Here is a 19,598-nt window from a genome sequence, read left to right as displayed (position 1 = left end):
ACAAGTTTCGTCATGTAATGGTGTTCATGCCTAGAGTGGCTTTTTATGTGGACCCTTACTCCCCTCTAGTGTAGCAGGATGTGCTGTCGACGAAAACTTGCAAGGGCTTCCCTACTGGTTTGGTCGCCACTTCTTCAGGAAAGTCAGTAAATTTGGCGATGAAGTCTACTAGGGCTTGCCTTTTCATCGAATGTTTTGGAAGGTAACCAACGTTGAACTCACTCAGCTCAATCGATTAGCCCACTAGGCGTCCAGAGGCATCTAGGTTCTATAGTATCTTCTTTAGAGGACCCTGATGGGGTGAGATTGGAAATACGGTCGCAAACGCCTAGCTACTGTTACCAACGTGAAGGCTAGTATCTACATTCGAGGGTATCTCAACTCAACTCCCCACAAGGTGCGGCTCGTGTAATACACTGGCTTTTGAACCACTCCTTATTCTTTGACCAGAGCCCTCAACACAACATGGGGTGAAGCTGCTAAGTATACGTAAAGTGTGTCCCCTTGCTCGGGTTGGCTTAGCAATGGCGGGCTAGAGAGGCATTGCTTTAGTGCTTGAAATGCCCAATTGTAGTCATCGTTCCAAGGTTGTACTTTGCGTAGGACCCTAAAAAATGATAGGCATTTATCTATAGATCTGGACATAAATCTATTCAATGTCCCCACCTTTCCAATTAGTCTCTGGGTCTCACCGATGTTTCGATGGGGCTTCATATTCATAATTTCCTTGATTTTCTCTATGTTGGCTTCTATCCCTCTCTCAAACACTATAAAGCTCAGAATTTTTTCCGAGTCGACATTGAAGCTCCTTGTTTAGTTTTAGGTTTAGTTTCATTTTATACTAGCGTAACACGGCGAACGCTTCCCTTAAGTCTTCCAAGTGCTGGGATGGTTCTTTGCTTTTAACTAGTAGGTCGTCGGCATAAACCTCCATCCTCCGCCCAATCTACTTCTTGAACATTCGATTAACGAGTCTTTCATATGTGGCCCTAGCGTTTTTCAACTCAAACGACATGACTTAATAGTAATAAAATCCTCGATCTATTATGAACGAGGTCTTTTCCTCATCTGCCGAGTTCATCCAAATATGATTGTACCTTGAGTAGGCATTCATGAAGCTCAGCATCCGATGTCCCATTGTAGAGTTGAAAATTAAGTCAATCCATGGTAGTGCTATCCTTTAGACACACCTTGTTGAGGTCGATCAAGTCTACACAAATCCTCAATTTTCCTTTGCACTTTTTCACTAATACAACATTGGACAACAACTCGAAGTAGTGAGCCCTGATGAATCTTGTGGCAAGTAGTCATTCGACTTCTTCGACTATGGCCACGTACTTCTTTGAGATGAATGATCTCTTTTTCTGGTAGACTTTCTTGCTGGGAGGGATCAACACAAAGGCGATGCTCAATAATCGCATTGTCTATCCTTGACATGTTTTCATGGCTCCATGCAAACTCATCCCTATGTTGGACTAGAAGCTGCTTCAGCTCAAGGTCTATTTCAATGCCTTTCGGATCTCGGGCTGAAGCCTGGTCCATATATGTGTTGTAGTTTACAATCGTTCTGGGTGCAACGTCACTAGCTCCATCGGCTCATTGGCTTCTACTTGCTGCAAGTTTTCTTCGTCCTATGTTTCTATGCCATGATTGAGAAAGACCGATGGAGGGGGTGGGACTTTGTCCCCACTCAAGTTTTCCATGGTACAGACATATGCTCCTCCCAACTTGAGCTCTTGCACATAACACCCTTCTGCTAAGGCTTGCTCGCCTCGAATCTCTCATACTCCCACCTCCATCGAAAATTTCATTTTCAACTGGTAGGTAGATGTGACACTTGGGGCTGTTTAATAATGGATGCCCTATTATAGCGTTGTAGGATGAGGGAGCCTTGACCACTAGGAAGTCGGTCGTGGTGGTCTGCAATTCCTTCCTGGTTGTGACCAATAGAGTTATTGTGCCCAGGGTTGTACTACATCTCCGGAGAATCCCTCCAAAGGTGTGGGTAATGGTCGTTGTTTGCTAGGATCAATGCTCATCTTGGCAAACACATCCCGAAAGAGGATGTCTGCTGAGCTTCCATTGTCGATCAAAATCCTCCTAGTGGTGTAGTTGGCGACTAATAACGTTACTATCAATGCATCTTCATGTGGGTACTGGACCCCTTCTCAATCTTCTTCCCCAAAAGAGATGCTTTCAGTTCTCTTTCGCTGCGGATGCTTGGGTGGTTTGTCCATAGTTTTAAATTTCGTTTCAACCGGAACGATCAGAACTTTCCATTCCGGTGTAGTATCCGGTACACTATAGTTCCTTGTTCCGCTTTGCTCCAAATTCCAGCTCATTTCGCCCATTGTGGTCAAATTCTGGCCATTCTGGACCTTATCCATTTCGGACTGTTTTTGTAATTTTCTTATACTTGGATGGCATTTTTATAAATTTTAAATTCGAATGGTATTTAATTAATTCTAGAATATAAAATGTATTTAGATAATTTTAATTTTTTTGTAACTTTAAATATGTCCTCTCATTCTTTCTTTTTTTAAATATCATTATTTTTAATAATTTCTCAGTTCTTTTATTTTTTTTCTTTGTTTTTGTGTTTCAACTCAAGTTTGTGATTTTTTAAACGTATATTCATTTTATAAATCTTCAATTCTTCCATATATATACACATATTTATGATACACACTTACATATATATGTATTTATTCTATTGTTTTTAGTTTATATATAAGTTATAATTAATCCCGAAATTGTACACCAGAATGCACCGGTACCAAATATTCATTTCCAGTACTTAAATCGGATTGATCATCGAAACAAAATTTAAAACATTGGGTCAGTCTGTCGTGTATACTTACTTGTATTTCGCCCTGCGAGCATGCACTTTTCAACTGAATGTAGAGGTTCCTCCCTTGGCAAACCCTCCAACTATAGTATGGATTTTGCCCAGGGTTGCCTTGTTGTGCCTGGGTTTTGGCGAGGAGCATCTCGCTCATCTCCCATTGTTGGTTGACGACTTTTAGGCTCCTGCTTCGTCAGGCATCTCGATCTTACTCTGCTCTCTACCCAGGTGCTTGTTTCTCGGGCTTCGAATGTTCCGTGACTAGGCTCTCCAACTCACTACTTCCCCGTAACTCCTCGACTCTTCTTTTCATTGTATAGGAATCCTCTGTTAGTGGGTGTCATGTTGTTGTGAATGAGTCTCAGACCACATTCTCGAGGGGGTGCTAGCCTTTCTCACCTTTTATCATGATTGATTCGCCTAGTTTTCTCCAAGGCTCTTCGTTCGCTCGACCTTTGAAGGTCCCTACCTTATTCTTTCCTCTCCACTTTTTGTGGTGCAATTAGGGCTTGTAACGTGTCTTCAGCATTGACGAAGTTGTCAGCGCTATCCATGAATTCTCTCAGTGTTGACAAAGTCCTCTGTGCTAGCTCTGCCATGAATGGACTTTAGGGCCATACACCCCCCCAAAAGGGCTTCCAGTGTAATTTCCTCATCTTGATCATCGGTAGTTAACCGCTCTTTGTTGAATCAGATGAGGTATGCCTTCAGGCTTTCTCCTTCTTTCTGCTGGGCATGAATTGCGTTAGGAATTTCTTGAAAATTCTTTGAAGTTATTGATTGATCCCAATCATAATGCCCTGAACCAGCCTTTCACCACGCCTTTCAATGTTAATGAGAAAGCCCAACAAGCTAACTCCCTTGGAAACCCATGAAGGGTTATGTGGGCTTTGAAGTTCTCTAGGTGGTCTACCGGGTCTCATGACCCGTCATACAACCCTATCTGCGGAACCTTGAACTTTGGTGGTAGCAACACAACCATCATCTCCGAGCTATAGGGTAAATATGTCTGGTTAAGCTATTGATCGATTGAGGATGGCCTTCCCATCTTCCTGGCCATCTCCTCATATTTATCAACAAGATTTTGCAATTTGTCGTGTAGCTTCTTCTTCTTTTTTCTGCTTCCTCGGCATGTATTCCATTTGCACGATGTGCCTCTCCTTCTAGTTCGCTGTGGTTTGGCACGACGCCTTCACTGTAGTCTTGGTTTTTCCATCTTAAGCTCTCATTCTCTCGCTAGAGAACCTCCATCACTGCACTCATCTTCTTGAACTGTTCTTCCATCTCCATAAGTCGTGCCTTCATATTTGTGGAAGTGGTTTCCTGGTCATGGATTCTATAAGAGTGTGTCATAGCAGGCATATGAAAACTACATTGAAATTTATTTAGGAAATATGCACGAATACCACAAACGACGCCATTGTTTTGGACGTGTTTCGCCGCCAACTGATCTCGACTGCTATCCCGTAACAAGGAAAGAATGTGGCTTAATGTGCCTGGTGCCTCCAATGCCTAAGTTAGAGACGTGTCTGTATTGCCTTGCAATGAGGGGTCTGAATATATTACCTTAGGCTGCTAACGTTGGTCCTTTGTATATGAGTAGATTGTCACTGAGAACGATAGTTCAATCTTTTTCCAAATCTCGAGATCTTGTTCGTCAAATTTTCGGGATATGCTTTTAGAAGCAAAATGATTGATATATCGAATATAAATATCTGAAATATCTCTGTTTCCTTAGAGGTAGATATCTTTAATTGGTGACAGTTACCGTATTAATCCCATTAGGCAATATGATCTCATGGTAACGAGTATATGGTGCACTTGTAGTATTCTAACTCTTTGGGACCCTCATACGGACCTCTTACTCGGTACAGTTGGGCCGTCTAGCGGTGACAAAGAGCCTCTCCACTAGTACTGATAATATAGACAAAAGGTAAATATTGTAAATACCCATTGCTTAGACATAGTGTTAAATATCTGAAAATGAATGCATTTGATTTTCCCAAAATATTTTCATATATTAGATTTTAACTTGTGAGGATAAAGCTACGACCAATTTGATTGGAGGATGTCATTGGACAATAGAGCATATAGATTACATACGCAAAACTCTGTCCTTTCATCTATGCGTCCACCAATCCCACGTGGCAGTTAGCTTCACCAAGAGAGAGAGAGCAAGCTCTGAGAACTTCATACTCTATTTCTCCCTGTGTGTGATCCAATGACGGTCACTGCACCATCTTCTTCTGCTCTCTATCCTCGAGGATTCGAACCCAAGCACTTCCTCTCCCCCAAATCTCGCTTTGTCCGCCTTTTTCCCACCAGAAAATCACTCACTGTCGTGGCCATGGCACCCAAAAAGAAGGTACGACTTTCTTTCTTTCTTTCTTTTTTCTCTTCTCTGTTTTATGAACACCCTTTAATCCTTGTTTCGCTGTCAAGAAAATTCAGGGAAAGATATAGAAAATTGATGTCTAATTTTCTTTTTCTGCTCTTAGATTGTAATCAGAATACCAAAGGGCTTGGGAATACTTAATTCAGGCAAAGTAAAATGCAAAACTTAGTTAAACAGACCATATGGCATACCATTTGCTTGGTTGCTAGGATAACGGCATAATATAGAAAAAAACATCATTTGGGACCTTATTTCGCTGCAAAGTTAAAGATGGGGTACTTTTTCTTTTCTTGGCATCCAAACATTGAGATATCTCGTGCATTTCAGCAATGATAAGACTATCACTATTTATAATTAGGATGAAATACACTTAGGTGCAGTTTGGATATTGAGATGAGATGACATGATTTTAAATGAAAGTTAAAAGTTGAATAAAATATTATTATAATATTATTTTTTAATATTATTATTATTTTAAAATTTGAAAAAATTGAATTGTTTATTATGTTTTGTGTGGAAATTTGAAAAAATTATAATAATGAAATTATATGAGATGAGGTGAAATACTTTTCCTATCCAAACGGAACTAGTCTTATCAGACTTCTTTTGATTCCCTTATTGAAATTGACGATTAAGCTGGAATAAACATATATCTAATTTTCTGCTAATCGGTTCAAGTTGACCGTGGGAATGAAATCTTAGAAATTTACACAAGTTGAAGCAATAAAAGTCTATTTCAGCCTAATGATGACAGTGATGAAAAGCGCAGGTGAACAAGCTCGATGGTAACTGGGAGAAAAAGTGGTTCGGGGCCGGAATATTCTACGAGGGAGCAGAGGAAGTGGAGGTTGACGTGTTCAAGAAGCTAGAGAAGCGAAAGGTGCTGAGCAATGTGGAAAAGGCAGGCCTGCTCTCCAAGGCCGAGGAGCTTGGATTCACTCTCTCCTCCATAGAGAAGCTTGGGGTGTTCTCCAAGGCCGAGGACCTTGGCCTGCTTAGCTTGCTTGAGAAGGTCGCGGGCTCCTCGCCCTCGGCTCTTGCCTCCGTGGCGCTGCCTGTATTTGTGGCGGCATTGGCAGTTGTTGTGTTAATTCCGGATGACTCAGCGGTGCTGGTGGCTGTGCAGGCCGTGTTGGCCGGGGCGCTTGGGGTTGGTGCTGTTGGCTTGTTTGTTGCGTCCCTTCTGTTGGATGGCTTGCAAGAAGCTGATTGATTTTCTTGGTTCCTTTTCTTTTCGTAGATTTTACTTCTCCTTTGTACTATTTTATTTTGTTTTTTGGTTGAATTATGGAAATGTGGAGTTTTTAGATAAATGACTGCAGCTAAGAATGTAAATTAGAAGAGAGCAATAATTTGGCATTAATCGATAAATGTAAATTATGACTTGACAATATCTACTAAGATATGCCGGCTTTTTTTATCACCTTACCTCTTCGCATGAGAAGCCAGCCCTCTACATATATCCACTTCTAACTTGTAGCGATTGGCCCAGAGAAGAGAATCCAGAAAATGTCCGCTTAATATAAACATCAGCAGGTAAAACCTCTCAAGGTGATAAGGAACAAGTACTACAAAGTATCAAAGGAATGCTTTAGGCAGAGTTTCAGCAGAATTTAGTAGCTCAGATTCAGCAAACACTTTCTTTCGCCTGCATTTCAACCAGAGCTGCCACTGTCATGCCCGCGATAGAGAGGGCTAGCCCCTATTCATTGTAAAGAAGTGATCCCAGTTCATTTTTAGTCATTTTCTGGCAGATGGAAGGATTACATAGCTATAGACCGCCGCAAGAATAATGATAAATAGGACAGGGAAGACAGGTGGAGAAGCTGGCGGGACCTTGAAGGAGCCAAGCTGTGTCTTCTTGGTTTAGCTGCCTGTTAGACTCAGAAAGGTGGAGAGCTGAGCAAGACAGTTGTTCAGCATCATTGTAGACAAGAAGATTGGGAGGATGTTTAGCAATATCTTGACTTCTTCTTCTTCTTGCTTTACTTTGCGTTTTAGCATTGAGTGGGCATGCTCGTTTGTTTGCTGCTCTGTTGGGGAACTCGAGACTTGCTATTATAGAGTATGACTAGTGACCTATTCTTTAACATTACTGTCTCCTCCCTTTCTGGCTTCTGCTGTCTAGGCTGGGCGTGCTCATCACAGCAGTTATGGATAGTATAGAATACCCAGCATTGCATGTGTTATAGAAACCGCTGCAGCGAGAACCTTTTGGACACAGGTGAAATAGTTCTCTTTAGCCATCTCCAGCTATGAAACTTGTAGCATGTGTTAATACTGCACTTTACTGCCTTGAAATAGTATTGTTGAAGTGGCGATCCCAAAACACCACTGCCAGTCTTTGTTGTCTTCACATGCCACTATAAGGTAACTGCAATGCAGTAGTTGAAGAACTCTTATCTCTATTTCCATCCTTGTGGTGGTGCTCTCATCAAATACTCAACCCCATGTGGTGGAAGAAGGTCCTAAAGACAGTGAGTACAAAGTGTTTGATAAAATTCCCCAATCATGTGAGAGTGCCGAGAGTCTCGTCAATCATATTTATTGAGTATGTTACAATAGCCAAATACAATTACAAGGTTTATTGTACCTTTGGAATTTATACAAGGAAATATACCATGTATGGAGAATTCTGATATGGGCTAATATTGTGTAGGTAGCCGTTGGTGAGATCACTTGCTTCCCATGTATAGAGTATCAGCAGCTGGAGTGGAGCCCATAACTATTAGAGTGTCGTTGAACATAATGTGTGTGGGTTAATGCGCTCCAGCAAAGTAGGCTGAGGTACGAGGCCAAGTTTGGCCCGTAGCGAAGACAATGCAGGTTATTTTTTTTTAACCCAGAAGCCCCAAGGAGTGGCTCCGTCCCAAGTATATTAATAGTTCTCATTTGTGGCAGAAGAAAAAAAACCGCGATTTACAAGCCAAGAATCTGGGGGTGTACAAAAAAAGACCACCCAAATACAAACCAACCAAGCACAAAAACCCCATTCATTAAAAGAACAAAAGAAGCATAAGAGACAAAAAACCAGACCAAAAAATTTCAAGACAAACAAATGTTAGCCAAACCTACCCAGTCCAACCTATACAACTCTCTAGCCTCACGACCTAACTGAGGTGCCTTCCTAACCATATTGTTCATCTCGCAAGCCCCCTCACGAGCAAGGCAGTCTGCAACTGGATTATTTTCTCTAAAAACATGACTAATACTATAATCAAAGTCCTCAAGCAAAATTATCAACTTGTCCCAAAAATCTCAAAGGTACCAAACTATAAAAGCTTTAGCTAGTATCCAATTAATCACCACCAAAGAATCACATTCAATATCAATAGAAAATAAGCCCAAGTCCTTGCACCTAATAATGCCCTCCAATACTGCACGAAGCTCCGCTTCATTGTTAGAACAAACACCAAATAACTTAGAATAAGCAAAAATCAATTTACCATTGCAGTCATGAAGAATGCCCCCTCCACCACCGAGTCTCAGGTTTCCTAAGCTACTACCATCAAGGTTAAGCTTTAATCTTCCCCTTGGAGGTCTAACCCACTTCACAACTCAAGCACTACATTTTTTTAGTTCCACGATTTTTACACCAAACCTGGAAAGCAGAGCTCTATCCACACATGACAACCGCTTGACTTTATTCACGTTGCTAGCAATATGATTCAGCCAGTACATGATATTTCCAACAACCAAAGAAAAGGATTCAGAAGTACCTTCCATTCTAGCCCTGTAGCGCCGCCTCCATAATTGCCAAATAACCACAATAGGGATCATCGAATATAGTATCCCTATCTGGGAGTGCCAAGAAGCTCTATTAAACAACCCTTGAGCTCTTTCCTTCCACCCTTGTAGAGCAATGAAATGAATGCCCAGTTCCGCATATACTCTCTTCCACACTTCCATCACAAAATCTCCCTTGTTAATCACATGTTCCAGATCTTCCTCATGCCCCCCATGACAACAATTACAACATGATACCAAGGGGATACCACATTTTCTAATTTGGACATCCACTGGAAGACAATTAAAAGTTGCTTTCCATATACAAATAGCAACTTTTTTTGGGATCCATTTGTTCCAAATCCAACAAGACCAGTCCAATTTCTGGAATTTCATTCGAATGATGTCCCATGCTGACTTGGAGGAGAACAACCCATTTTTATCCGGCAGCCAAATCATAGTATCCTGAGCCTGTTGCAAACTGCCTACAGAATTAACAACTTCTCTAGTCAAGTTCTCACCAATTAAATGATTCATCTTGTGAACATCCCAAGTATTGTTAATCACCAAATCATTCACACGCAGATTCGGTTCATTAATACTTTCCACCATTTCACATAGAGGTCCACATTCCATGAATTTATCATACCAAAAAGATATATTACCCTATAACCTTCCACCTTGAATTATGGACTAGCAACTGGAATTTTTCTGCCACTTTCTTCCAGAAGATAGACCCAGAACAACCCACTTCCTCACCCGGCGCGCATAAACTCCTCTAAGACTTTCATTTCCGCTTCGCCTTGCCATGTGTCTCACCCAAAAAGAAAGAGGAAAACAACCTGTTTAGCTTGGCCAAAATAGCTTTTAGCATATGAAAAACTAAAAGCAAATGAATAGGCACACTTGACAAAACATGCCTCAGTAAAATTAGACGTCCTCCCTGAGAAAGAAGTCGCAACTTCCAGCCTACCAGCTTCTTAGAGACTTTCTCCACCAGGGGATCAAAATGGGATACCCTTAAACGACCATCTACCATAGGCAGACCCAGGTAGGTAAACAGAAAAGTTACTTTGGAAAATCCAATATCTTCCAAAATTCCTTTAACTCTGCGTCAAGAAATGTGCTTTGAAAAATAAATGGCCAATTTATCAAAGTTTACACATTGCCCAGACCAAGCCTCATATTTAGTAATAACCTTCAACAATTCTTGGATTGACCCTCTAGAAGCGTTTGCAGACACTAGAACATCATCCGCATATAATAAATCCGAAACCATCGGAGCATTAATTGGATGAGAATACAACCCAATTCTACCTTCCCCAACCTTAGAGCTAATCAACATGGAGAAGACTTCCTCCATAATAATAAAAAAACTACGGCGACAAAGGGTCACCCTGGCGGAGACCTCTTTTGGATTTAAAAAATCCTTTGAATGTCCCATTCATCATCATTAAGAACCACGAAGTAGCAATACAGTCAAAAGTCAGCTTGCAAAAAATCTCTGGAAAACCAAAAGCTCTTAGTACATCCATCAAAAAATCCCAATTTACTCTATCATATGCCTTGCTCATATCAATTTTTAACATCACGTTCCCTTCCCTCGCTTTTTTGTGAAGGTTTTTTATCATTTCCTACATTGTCCAAGTGGTTTGGTCAGGAGATCAACAAGCTGAAGTGAAGTGGAGACATGTCGAGTATGAAGAAGGCTTAGTGCAACTCTTTTTCACACAGAATGGTAGTCAATTTAGATGTGTTTGCTTTGAGCATGAAAGACAGGATTGATGGAAGACAGGAAAGAGTTAGAACGTAAAAATGTATGTTGCTTCTTGACAAACTAGGAAATTTAGTTGCTTCCAAGGAAAACATAGTACCCAATGGTGAAACACCTGGATATGGGGCAACCTACCCAATCTAAATCTGAAAAGGCATAGAGATCAAGTGTAGAGTTCAAACTAAAATTTAAGCCAAGATCAATAGTACCTTATAAATATCGTAAGATTTGTTTGACCATTTTATAATGAGCCTCTGTTGGGGAGTGCATAAACTGAGAAATATAATTAACAGTATAAGATAGGTCTGGGTGAGTGAGAGTGAGATATTGAAGAACACCGACTAAGCTACAATTGTGAGCTAGGTTAGGAAAATGTGTTTCAGAAGTAAGTCCTTCAGTCTTGGGCATCATGGGAGTTCCCATCGGTTACACTCTAGCATTTGAGCACATTCTAAAATATCAATGGTATATTTCATTTGGGACAAGGTAAGCCCATTAGAGGCCAGAGTGATTTGAATGCCAAGAAAGTAATGGAGAGGGTGAAGGTCTTTAATTCAAACTAGCTAAGAAGAGTTGAAATGAACTCCTGAAGATAGGTTGAAGAAGAACCAATTAATAAAATATCATCAACATAGAGTAACAAAATAAGAGAACCACAAGAGGAATTATAAATAAATAAAGAAGAATTAGCAGTGCTTCAAATAAATCCATAAGTAAAAAACTACTGAACTTGTCAAACACACAGGGCGCTTGTTTGAGACCATAAATAGCTCTACTTAACTTGCAAACATAAGAAGAATGAGTTTGGTGTATAAATCCTAGAGGTTGGTCCATAAAGATTGATTCTTGGATATCACCATGTAGAAATGCATTCTTGACGTCTAACTAATGAATATTCCAGCAATTGATTAGAGCAAGAGTAATGACACTCTGAATCATACTCAGTTTGATTGCCGGATAAACATTTTCGTGGCAGTTGACACCACCTTCCTAATGAAGACCTTTAGCAACAAGGCGAGACTTCAGGCAATCAAGAGTGTCGTCAGCATTGAGTTTGGTTTTAAAGGTACAAGAGTCCAAGTATTATTGGCATGTAAGGCATGGAGTTCATCATACATGAATTGGGACCAACCTGGATGATTAAAACCAGAGTGGACCATTTTGGGCTCTTTGAGAATGGTAGTGAGATCATGAAAGTTAGCATATTCAGGTTGGGTTTTCAAATTCCAACTTTGGAGAGGGTGATAATGTTGTGTTCAGATGGCACTAAAAGAGGTGTGGGAAGAGTAGTAAGGGAGATGGAGGCGATGGTTGGTGAATCAGAGTGGGTTAAGATAGTGGAAGGGGAATCACTAGTAAGAAAGGTGGGGAGAGGGGAAAGTGAGGTGGACGATGGAAGTGACATCGGGAGAGGAAGAGCACTGAGTGAAGTGGTGATAGGGACTTTAGAGGTGGTGACAATAGGTATAGAGGAGGAAAGGGTAACCCACGTATCAAAAGTTAAGAGAATCGGTTTGGTGGGCGGAGGCATGTGGAGGTTCCAAGTTGTTTAAAGGAAAAGTGAGTTCATAAAAAATGACATGTCATGAGATGTATGTGTGACAAGAAAGAGGGTGATAGCATTTGTATCCACGATGTTTATCACTATAGTCCATAAAGACAAACAGTAAAGTTTTGGGATCAAATTTATTGTGTCGGGTATCCCTAGGGGTGTAACCAGTCCGGTCCGGTCCGGTTTTGGACAAAATCTAAGATCGAACCGGTATGTACTGGTTTTGTATTTTTCAAAACCGATTACGCACCGGTTACCCTCTAAACCGGTACTTCCGGTTTTACCGATTTTCGGTTTGGTTTGGTTCGGTCCGGTTTTTCAATTTTTTTAAAATGTAAGTTTCACAGTTTGTCAGTAAAACTTTGTTTATAAATAAAATAAAATATAAAAAAAAAACTGATTTAAAAAAATCTGTTTTATACTTTTATTAAAAAAAATATGTTTTAACTTAATTGATAAACATTTGTTAATCAACCCCAATTGATAAACATTAATTTCAGGCCACACTACACAGATATTATTCAAGTAGAAAAATTACAAAACCATATCAATGTAATTTACTAATTTCACAAACCTAATTTCGGATTTAAAAAACCCTAATATCACAAATATTATCTATCATAATTTCAAACTAATTTCACAAACCCAATCACAAAATCCTAATATCACAAACACAATAATAAACACAATCACAAAAAATCCTAAATTTCGGATTCAAAAACCCTAATATCACAAAACTGAAAATCCAATCACAGATTCACAAAAATCTCAATATCACAAAAACACTAATATCACAAAATCCAATCACAAAAATCTTAATATAATAATATGTAATTTCAAAAAAAAAAAAACTTACCGAGGGGGCAGATTCGGCAGAGAGACGGGCCGACTCCAAGAGAGTTGAGAGAAGAAAGAGTAAGAGACGACAGACGAGAGAGTTGAGAGACGAGAGAGTGAGACACGGGAGAGTTGAGAGTGAGAGACGGGAGAGTTGAGAGACAAGAGAGTGACTCAGTGAGAGACGGGAGAGTTGAGAGTGAGAGACGGGAGAGTTGAGAGACAAGAGAGTGACTCAGTGAGAGACAGGAGAGTTGAGAGTGAGAGACGACTCAGACGAGAGAGTTGAGAACTTGAGAGACGAAAGAGTGAGAGACGGCCAGACGGGAGAGTTGAGAGCAGAGAGCGACTGAGCGAGAGACGAGAGCGTGAGCTGCATGAGAGACGACAGACGAGGGACTAGAGGCTGGAGCAAACAAGAGACGATTTTAGTTTTTAGGGTTTAAGTGTTTAACCGTTTAATTATCATGAAAACGACGCCGTTTGGCTTTTCTATTTAATTAATATTTGATTATTTTCAATGTGTTTTTTTTAAATGATATTATTTTCAATGTAATACATTTAATAGACTATAGTGATTTAATATAACTATATATAAATATTTGTAATACATTTAATATACTATAGTCAAATATATTATATATTAGACTATATAATATATATATATATATATTTGTAATACATTTAATATACTATAGTCTAATAGTATTAATATTAATCTATTAGTATAGTTATATATTAGTATTAGTTATAGTGATTTAGTATAACTATATTAGTATAAGTATGACTATAGTCTATATTAAACTATTAGTATTAGTTAAATAGTTATAGACTTATATATTAGTATAGGTATATAATATATTAGCCAAGTCTAATAGTATTAATATTAGCCTACTAGTATAGTTATATATTACTATTAGTTATAGTGATTTAGTATAACTATATTAGTATAACTATAACTATAGTCTATATTAAACTATTAGTATTAGACTATTAGTTAAATAGTTATAGACTTGTATATTAGTATAGCTATATAATATATTAGACTAGTCTAATAGTATTAATATTAGCCTATTAGTATAGTAATTTATTATAGTGATAGTATTAGTATAGTAATTTAGTATTAGTAATTAGTATTAATTAATTACTATATCATTATTTTATATGTGATTATTTAGTATAGTGATTATTTAGCTATATATAATATATCAGTATAATTAGTTATATATTAGTATAGCTATAAATAAAATGTTATTAATAATTTAAATATATATTTTATGTTTAAAGCATATGATAAATTAAATTTTCACATTTAAGATTAAAATTTTATTTTATAAATTATAATAACATTATCTTATATATAATTATATTAATAACATATGATCAAACAAATTACAAATGTTCATATTTAGGATTAACATTTTATGTTATAATTTTTAAATTATAATATGAAATTATTTCATATATAATTATATATTATATATAAAACTTATATATAAGAAATATTTTGTATAATATTAATTTTGTATAAAACTTATATATATATTTTTTATTTTTTTATTTTTTATTTTCCAACCGGGCTGGTTCGGTCCGGTCCGGTCTTGGAAACCATGGAACCGGAACCGGACCGGGTCCGGCTAGTTTTACGGTTACAAGAACGGGTCCCGAACCGGACCGGTTTAAAACCGGTCCAACCGGTCCAGTTTTCCGGTCCAAACTTACACCCCTAGGTATCCCAAGTGCAAGGATAGTATTTATATCCAAAAATACGTAACGAATTATAGTCAGAATAGGTCCAATAAAGGACGGAGTAAGGAGATTGTAAATAAAGAGTGGTGGAGGGGAGTCGATTAATTAAAAGTAGCAGTGGAAAAAGCTTCAACCTAGAAGCGCTTTGGAACACTATTGTAGAAGAACATGGTCATACCTAGTTCAGAGATGATACGATGATGGCGCTCAACCATGCCATTCCTTTTAGGAGTATGTGGATAGGAAAAATTTGAAGAATACTTTGTTATTGTAAATGGGATGAAAACTGGGTGTTAGCAAATTTTCCTCCCCCGTCAATTTGAAAAGCTTTGATTTTTCTATTAAACTGACATTCAACATATTTTTCAAATAATTAAAAAAATAGAGGAAAAATCATATTTTTTTTGTAAGGGAATTAGCCACACTTCTTCAAAGATTGTCCGGAAGTAAGTGGAGATGTGAGCTTCGTAAGGGGGATACAAAATGAGGTTACCTTTCCGTCGCCAAGTCAATAGGACGCGGTTGGTGTCTCGTTCCTTAACAACAAAACCAATACTATAAAATTCACAGTTATAGAAATAATCAGCGGTAAGTTGCCTAATACATAAAATATTTCTTGCCAAAGCTCGAATTAAAAGAACATTTTTTAACTTAATTTTAGTAGTACCATTGTCAATATAAGTATCATCAACATGTGTAATAGCATGAGAACTATCATTGCCTCTAATAACAACATCATTACCAAAATAGCAACGGAAGTTTCCAAGCATACCAAGGTTATCTATCATAAGGGCAAACGCTCTAAAATTGACACTCCACTCGACCTACTCAAAAAAACTTTCGAGGATCAAGCAGCTAGCAACTAAGGCATATCATCAAGTTGGTAAGCATGATTAAACTAGTTCCAACATTTAAAGGCCATGCAACCCTTTTCCAAAAATTTGAAAATTTGTGTACTTGTGAATAATCACAGGCCTAAGATTGTTGGTTGGGTTGGTCAATGGGTTAATGCATATTTGAAGAGCCAGGGGGTTGTTCTAGTCTATTCAAGTGGCTTCCGGTTGAAATTCACGGCCTCTTGAGGAGAATGATGAGCTTAGCAATGGTCTTTGGAGGTTGGGGCGCTGTTTTTCTATCAATAGAAAGCAAATTGAGAGTTAGTTGAGGAATCACATAAGGAGGTGTGAATCTCAAAGCCTTGAAGGAGAGGAATCAACTTGGTGTAGGACAGTATCGACGTGGTGAAAGGCTCATATTTGGCATCGAGGCTATTCAACAACGAGAACACCTTCTTTTTATCTTGCACAGGGTGTCCAATGGAGACTAAGCTGTCACATAGCCCTTTGAACGTACGCAAGTGGTCACCGAGCGGTGTGGTCAACTCCTTTCATAGGTAAGTTAGCTACTGTGTGAGATGAAATTTGCGTTCCTAGGAGTCATGGGCATACTCCTCGTTGAGAGCCAACCATACTTGGTAGGCAGAGTCTAATACGACAACGAGACCCAATGCCTCTTCAGAGAGAGTGTCGATTATCCATCCACGTAGTAATCAATCTGTTTTGCACCACTGAAGGAAGGATGGGGTGAGTTATGGCTTAATAGAATCGAAAACATGATCGATGAAGCTATCAAGTTCTTAGGGTGCAGAGGTTGCTCTGAGGAGATGTTCAACGAGGTCTTGGCTCTTGGCCAAGGCCAAAATTTGTTCACGCCACATAGAATAATTGGAATTGTTGAGGTGCAGGGTAACAAGTTTCCCACATTCAGAGCAATGGTGGCCATGGAGGAAAATTGTCTTTCTCTCACATGGGCCCTGGTTCCATAAAGACAATGAGTACAAAATTTTTGATAAAATTCCTCACTCACGTGAGGGTGTCAAGATCTAGTCTCCTCAATTGTATTTTTAGAGTTGTTACAGTAGTCAAATACAATTACAAGGTGTATTGTATCGTTGGGATTTATACAAGGAAATATACTATGTATGGAGAATTCTTACATTAGCTAATATTGTGTAGGTAGCCATTGGTGAGATCACTCGCTTCTATGTATAAAGTATCAGCAGGTGGAGTGGAGCCCATGATTATAGGAGTGCCGTTGGAACTTAATGTGTCTGGGTTAATAATTCCAAGGCACAACTGTTTTGATTCTATGTGTTCTTTCTCTTCACTCCTTGATGTTCTTATTTAATTTCTCTAGTTTATTTTATTTTCAATATTTTAACATCGCTGATAATTAAATTTACATTTATATACTACTAATGAGAAAAAGAAAAAAGCAGTTTTGCTTTAGTAACAAAATCCTTAGGATGTTTTTCAACAACAAAGAATTAAAATTATAATAACCATCTAAAATGAGGATTAAAAAAAAAGTGCTAAAGAACATAATATGATCCCATGATTATTGGGATGTTTGTCTGTCATGCACTAGAAAAGGAAAACAATTACCTTAAAACCATAGACCAGGGTCTATGGAGGCTATGTAAAGTTGACTATAGGACATGATCTTTAAGGGCTGAGTGAAGGTGTTGGTGTAGATGTAGTAGAGTTTTCCTCTTGCCGGTCAATTTTGGATGGAGAGCCAAAAGAGGATGTTGATGAATTGGCAACAAAATATTTTGAGTCTGATCCGGAATTGACTATCCTGCTGAATTGTCTTCAGGGTGTGAAGAAGAAAAAACTTGTATCCTGAAGAGGATGACTCGGTCCTAAATTTTTTTTTAATTGTGTTGAATATACTTAGGTAGAATATTAGGAGAATTCTTTTGTCAAAGAGTTGGATTCGGAGCATTTTGAATAAAGATCGTCCTTTGATTATAGCTATTCTTGAATCTTTTCTTATTACGAATAAGTGTAGGCGGTGGGCAAGGTCGATGAACTTGCCAAAATTTTATAATAACACAGAGGTTGGAGGTAAGATTTGGTTGTTTTGGGAGGAGGGTTTGGTGTTTGATTTGGTGTCGACCTCGAATCAAGCCTTAACTGGGTGGTTTTACTAGGACGGCACATGGGTTTTAGCATCGTTTGTGTATGCTAATTGTTTTCAAAGAAAACGTATAGATCTTTGGTCTTATCTTAGTGATCTAGATGCGGGAAAATGACCCTAGTTTGTTGGGGACTTTTTTAACATTATTCGAAGTGATGATGAGAATGTGTGTGACATTTTCAGGGCCTGTCCGAAAGCAGATTTTAATTCTGCTATTCAAGAATGTGGTCTGATTGAATTGCCATGGGCTGGATAGCAGTTGTCGTGCTGTAATGGCAGGCCAAGAAGCTGTTGGATTTGGGCGCAGCTGGATAGAATTTTGGTGAATGTGGAGTTCGTGAATTTATTTGAAGGTGCTCATGTTGACTACCTTCCGAGGACTACGACGGATCATTGCCCGATGCTTGTATCTTTGTTGCAAGAGAGGAGATTCGGTCCTAGGCCTTTCCGTTTTCAACGTATGTGGGGTTCACATGAATCTTTTTTGTTGGTTGTTAAGGAATGTTCGAGCCAATTGGTTGAGGGCTATTCAATGGTGCAAGTGAGTAAAAAGCTTAAGTCATTGAAAAAAGCTTTACAGAAATGGAATGTGGAGGTTTTTGATAGATTTGAAGTGAGGATTAAGGAGTTTGAGAAGTGTTTATTGGAGCTTGAACAGGAGGTGAGTGTATATTACTCAGAGGAAAATGAGGCTAATCTTTTTATTATGCAAGCATGACCATTTATAGTCGCTTCAAAGAGAATAAATTCGGGGATGTCAAAAGTCGCGTATTAAGTGGCTCTCAGAAGGCGACTCTAACACAGTTTTTTTCCACACATCTTTGCGAGTTAAGAAGAAGAATAAGGTCGTTGATCGGATTAATCTTTCCAATGGACAATCTTTGGAGTTAGCAGATGAAGTGCACGTTGGGCTATCAATTTTTATAAGGATATTTTCTTTTGACCACGTCCAGTGTGGATTTTGATGACGGTGCTTTGGACTTGCTCAGGCCGATGATTTCAGAGCAGGAAAATAGCCTCCTTTGTGCATCGCAGTCGATGGAGGAAGTACGGGCAACGTTTTGGTCCATACTGCAGGATAGTAGTCCAAGTCCAAACGGTTATTAGGCCAGTTTTTTCATTGTTGCTTGGGAGATTGTGAATTAGGATTTGTTGGCCATGGCGAGAGAGTTTTTTTAAGGTAAACCGCTATCAACCTTTTTCAGCGCAACGATTATTGTGATGATTCCAAATGTGGATGTGCCAGATGGTTTTACACAGTTTCAGCCTATTAGTTTGTGTTTGGTGGTTTATAAAATTATGACAAAGGTTACGGTTTTCCATTTGGCACCACTCTTGGAACATTATATCTACGGAGGAAGCGGCTTTTATCCATGGGCATAGCATTTTTTATAGCATTGCTCTTGCTCAAGAGTTGGTGCATGGTTTGAATCGGAAGTCAAGGGGGGAAAATGTCATGTTCAAAATTGATATGGCAAAAACATATAATCGGATAAATTGGAGATTTTTTAAGGAAGTTTTGAGGTGATTGGGTTTTTCGAATCAATGGAGAAGCATTATTTTTAATTCGATTTCTTCTCTGGTTTATTCAGTTATGTTAAATGGAAGTTCAAAAGGTTTTTTTTAACCCTTCTCGTGGTCTTCATCTGGGGGATCTTTTGTCGCCATATCTCTTTATTCTAACAGATGAGGTATTATCTCGGATGCTTCACAAGAAATTTCAAGAAGGAGGTATTAA

The 19,598-nt window shown here is 38.7% G+C and overlaps 2 protein-coding genes across 2 annotated transcripts; one reads left to right on the top strand and one right to left on the bottom strand.

Moving 5' to 3' along the window:
* The first annotated feature begins 4,955 nt into the window (after nucleotides 1–4,955).
* On the top strand, nucleotides 4,956–6,611 carry LOC121235662. Its single transcript, XM_041132017.1, has 2 exons — nucleotides 4,956–5,210; nucleotides 6,010–6,611. Exons 1-2 carry the CDS (start codon nucleotides 5,067–5,069, stop codon nucleotides 6,451–6,453), a joined length of 588 nt encoding a protein of 195 aa, XP_040987951.1. The 5' UTR covers nucleotides 4,956–5,066; the 3' UTR covers nucleotides 6,454–6,611.
* Nucleotides 6,612–8,798: 2,187 nt separating this feature from the next.
* On the bottom strand, nucleotides 8,799–9,578 carry LOC121235334. The gene has a single exon (XM_041131684.1). The coding sequence runs from the start codon at nucleotides 9,576–9,578 to the stop codon at nucleotides 8,799–8,801; it is 780 nt and encodes a 259-aa protein (XP_040987618.1).
* Between the last annotated feature and the right edge of the window lie 10,020 nt (nucleotides 9,579–19,598).

This window comes from Juglans microcarpa x Juglans regia, chromosome 6D (assembly GCF_004785595.1).
Source record: "Juglans microcarpa x Juglans regia isolate MS1-56 chromosome 6D, Jm3101_v1.0, whole genome shotgun sequence".
Lineage (NCBI taxonomy): Eukaryota > Viridiplantae > Streptophyta > Magnoliopsida > Fagales > Juglandaceae > Juglans > Juglans microcarpa x Juglans regia.
The sequence above is the reverse complement of the archived record's forward strand: the minus strand, read 5'-3'. Positions and strand labels throughout refer to the sequence as shown.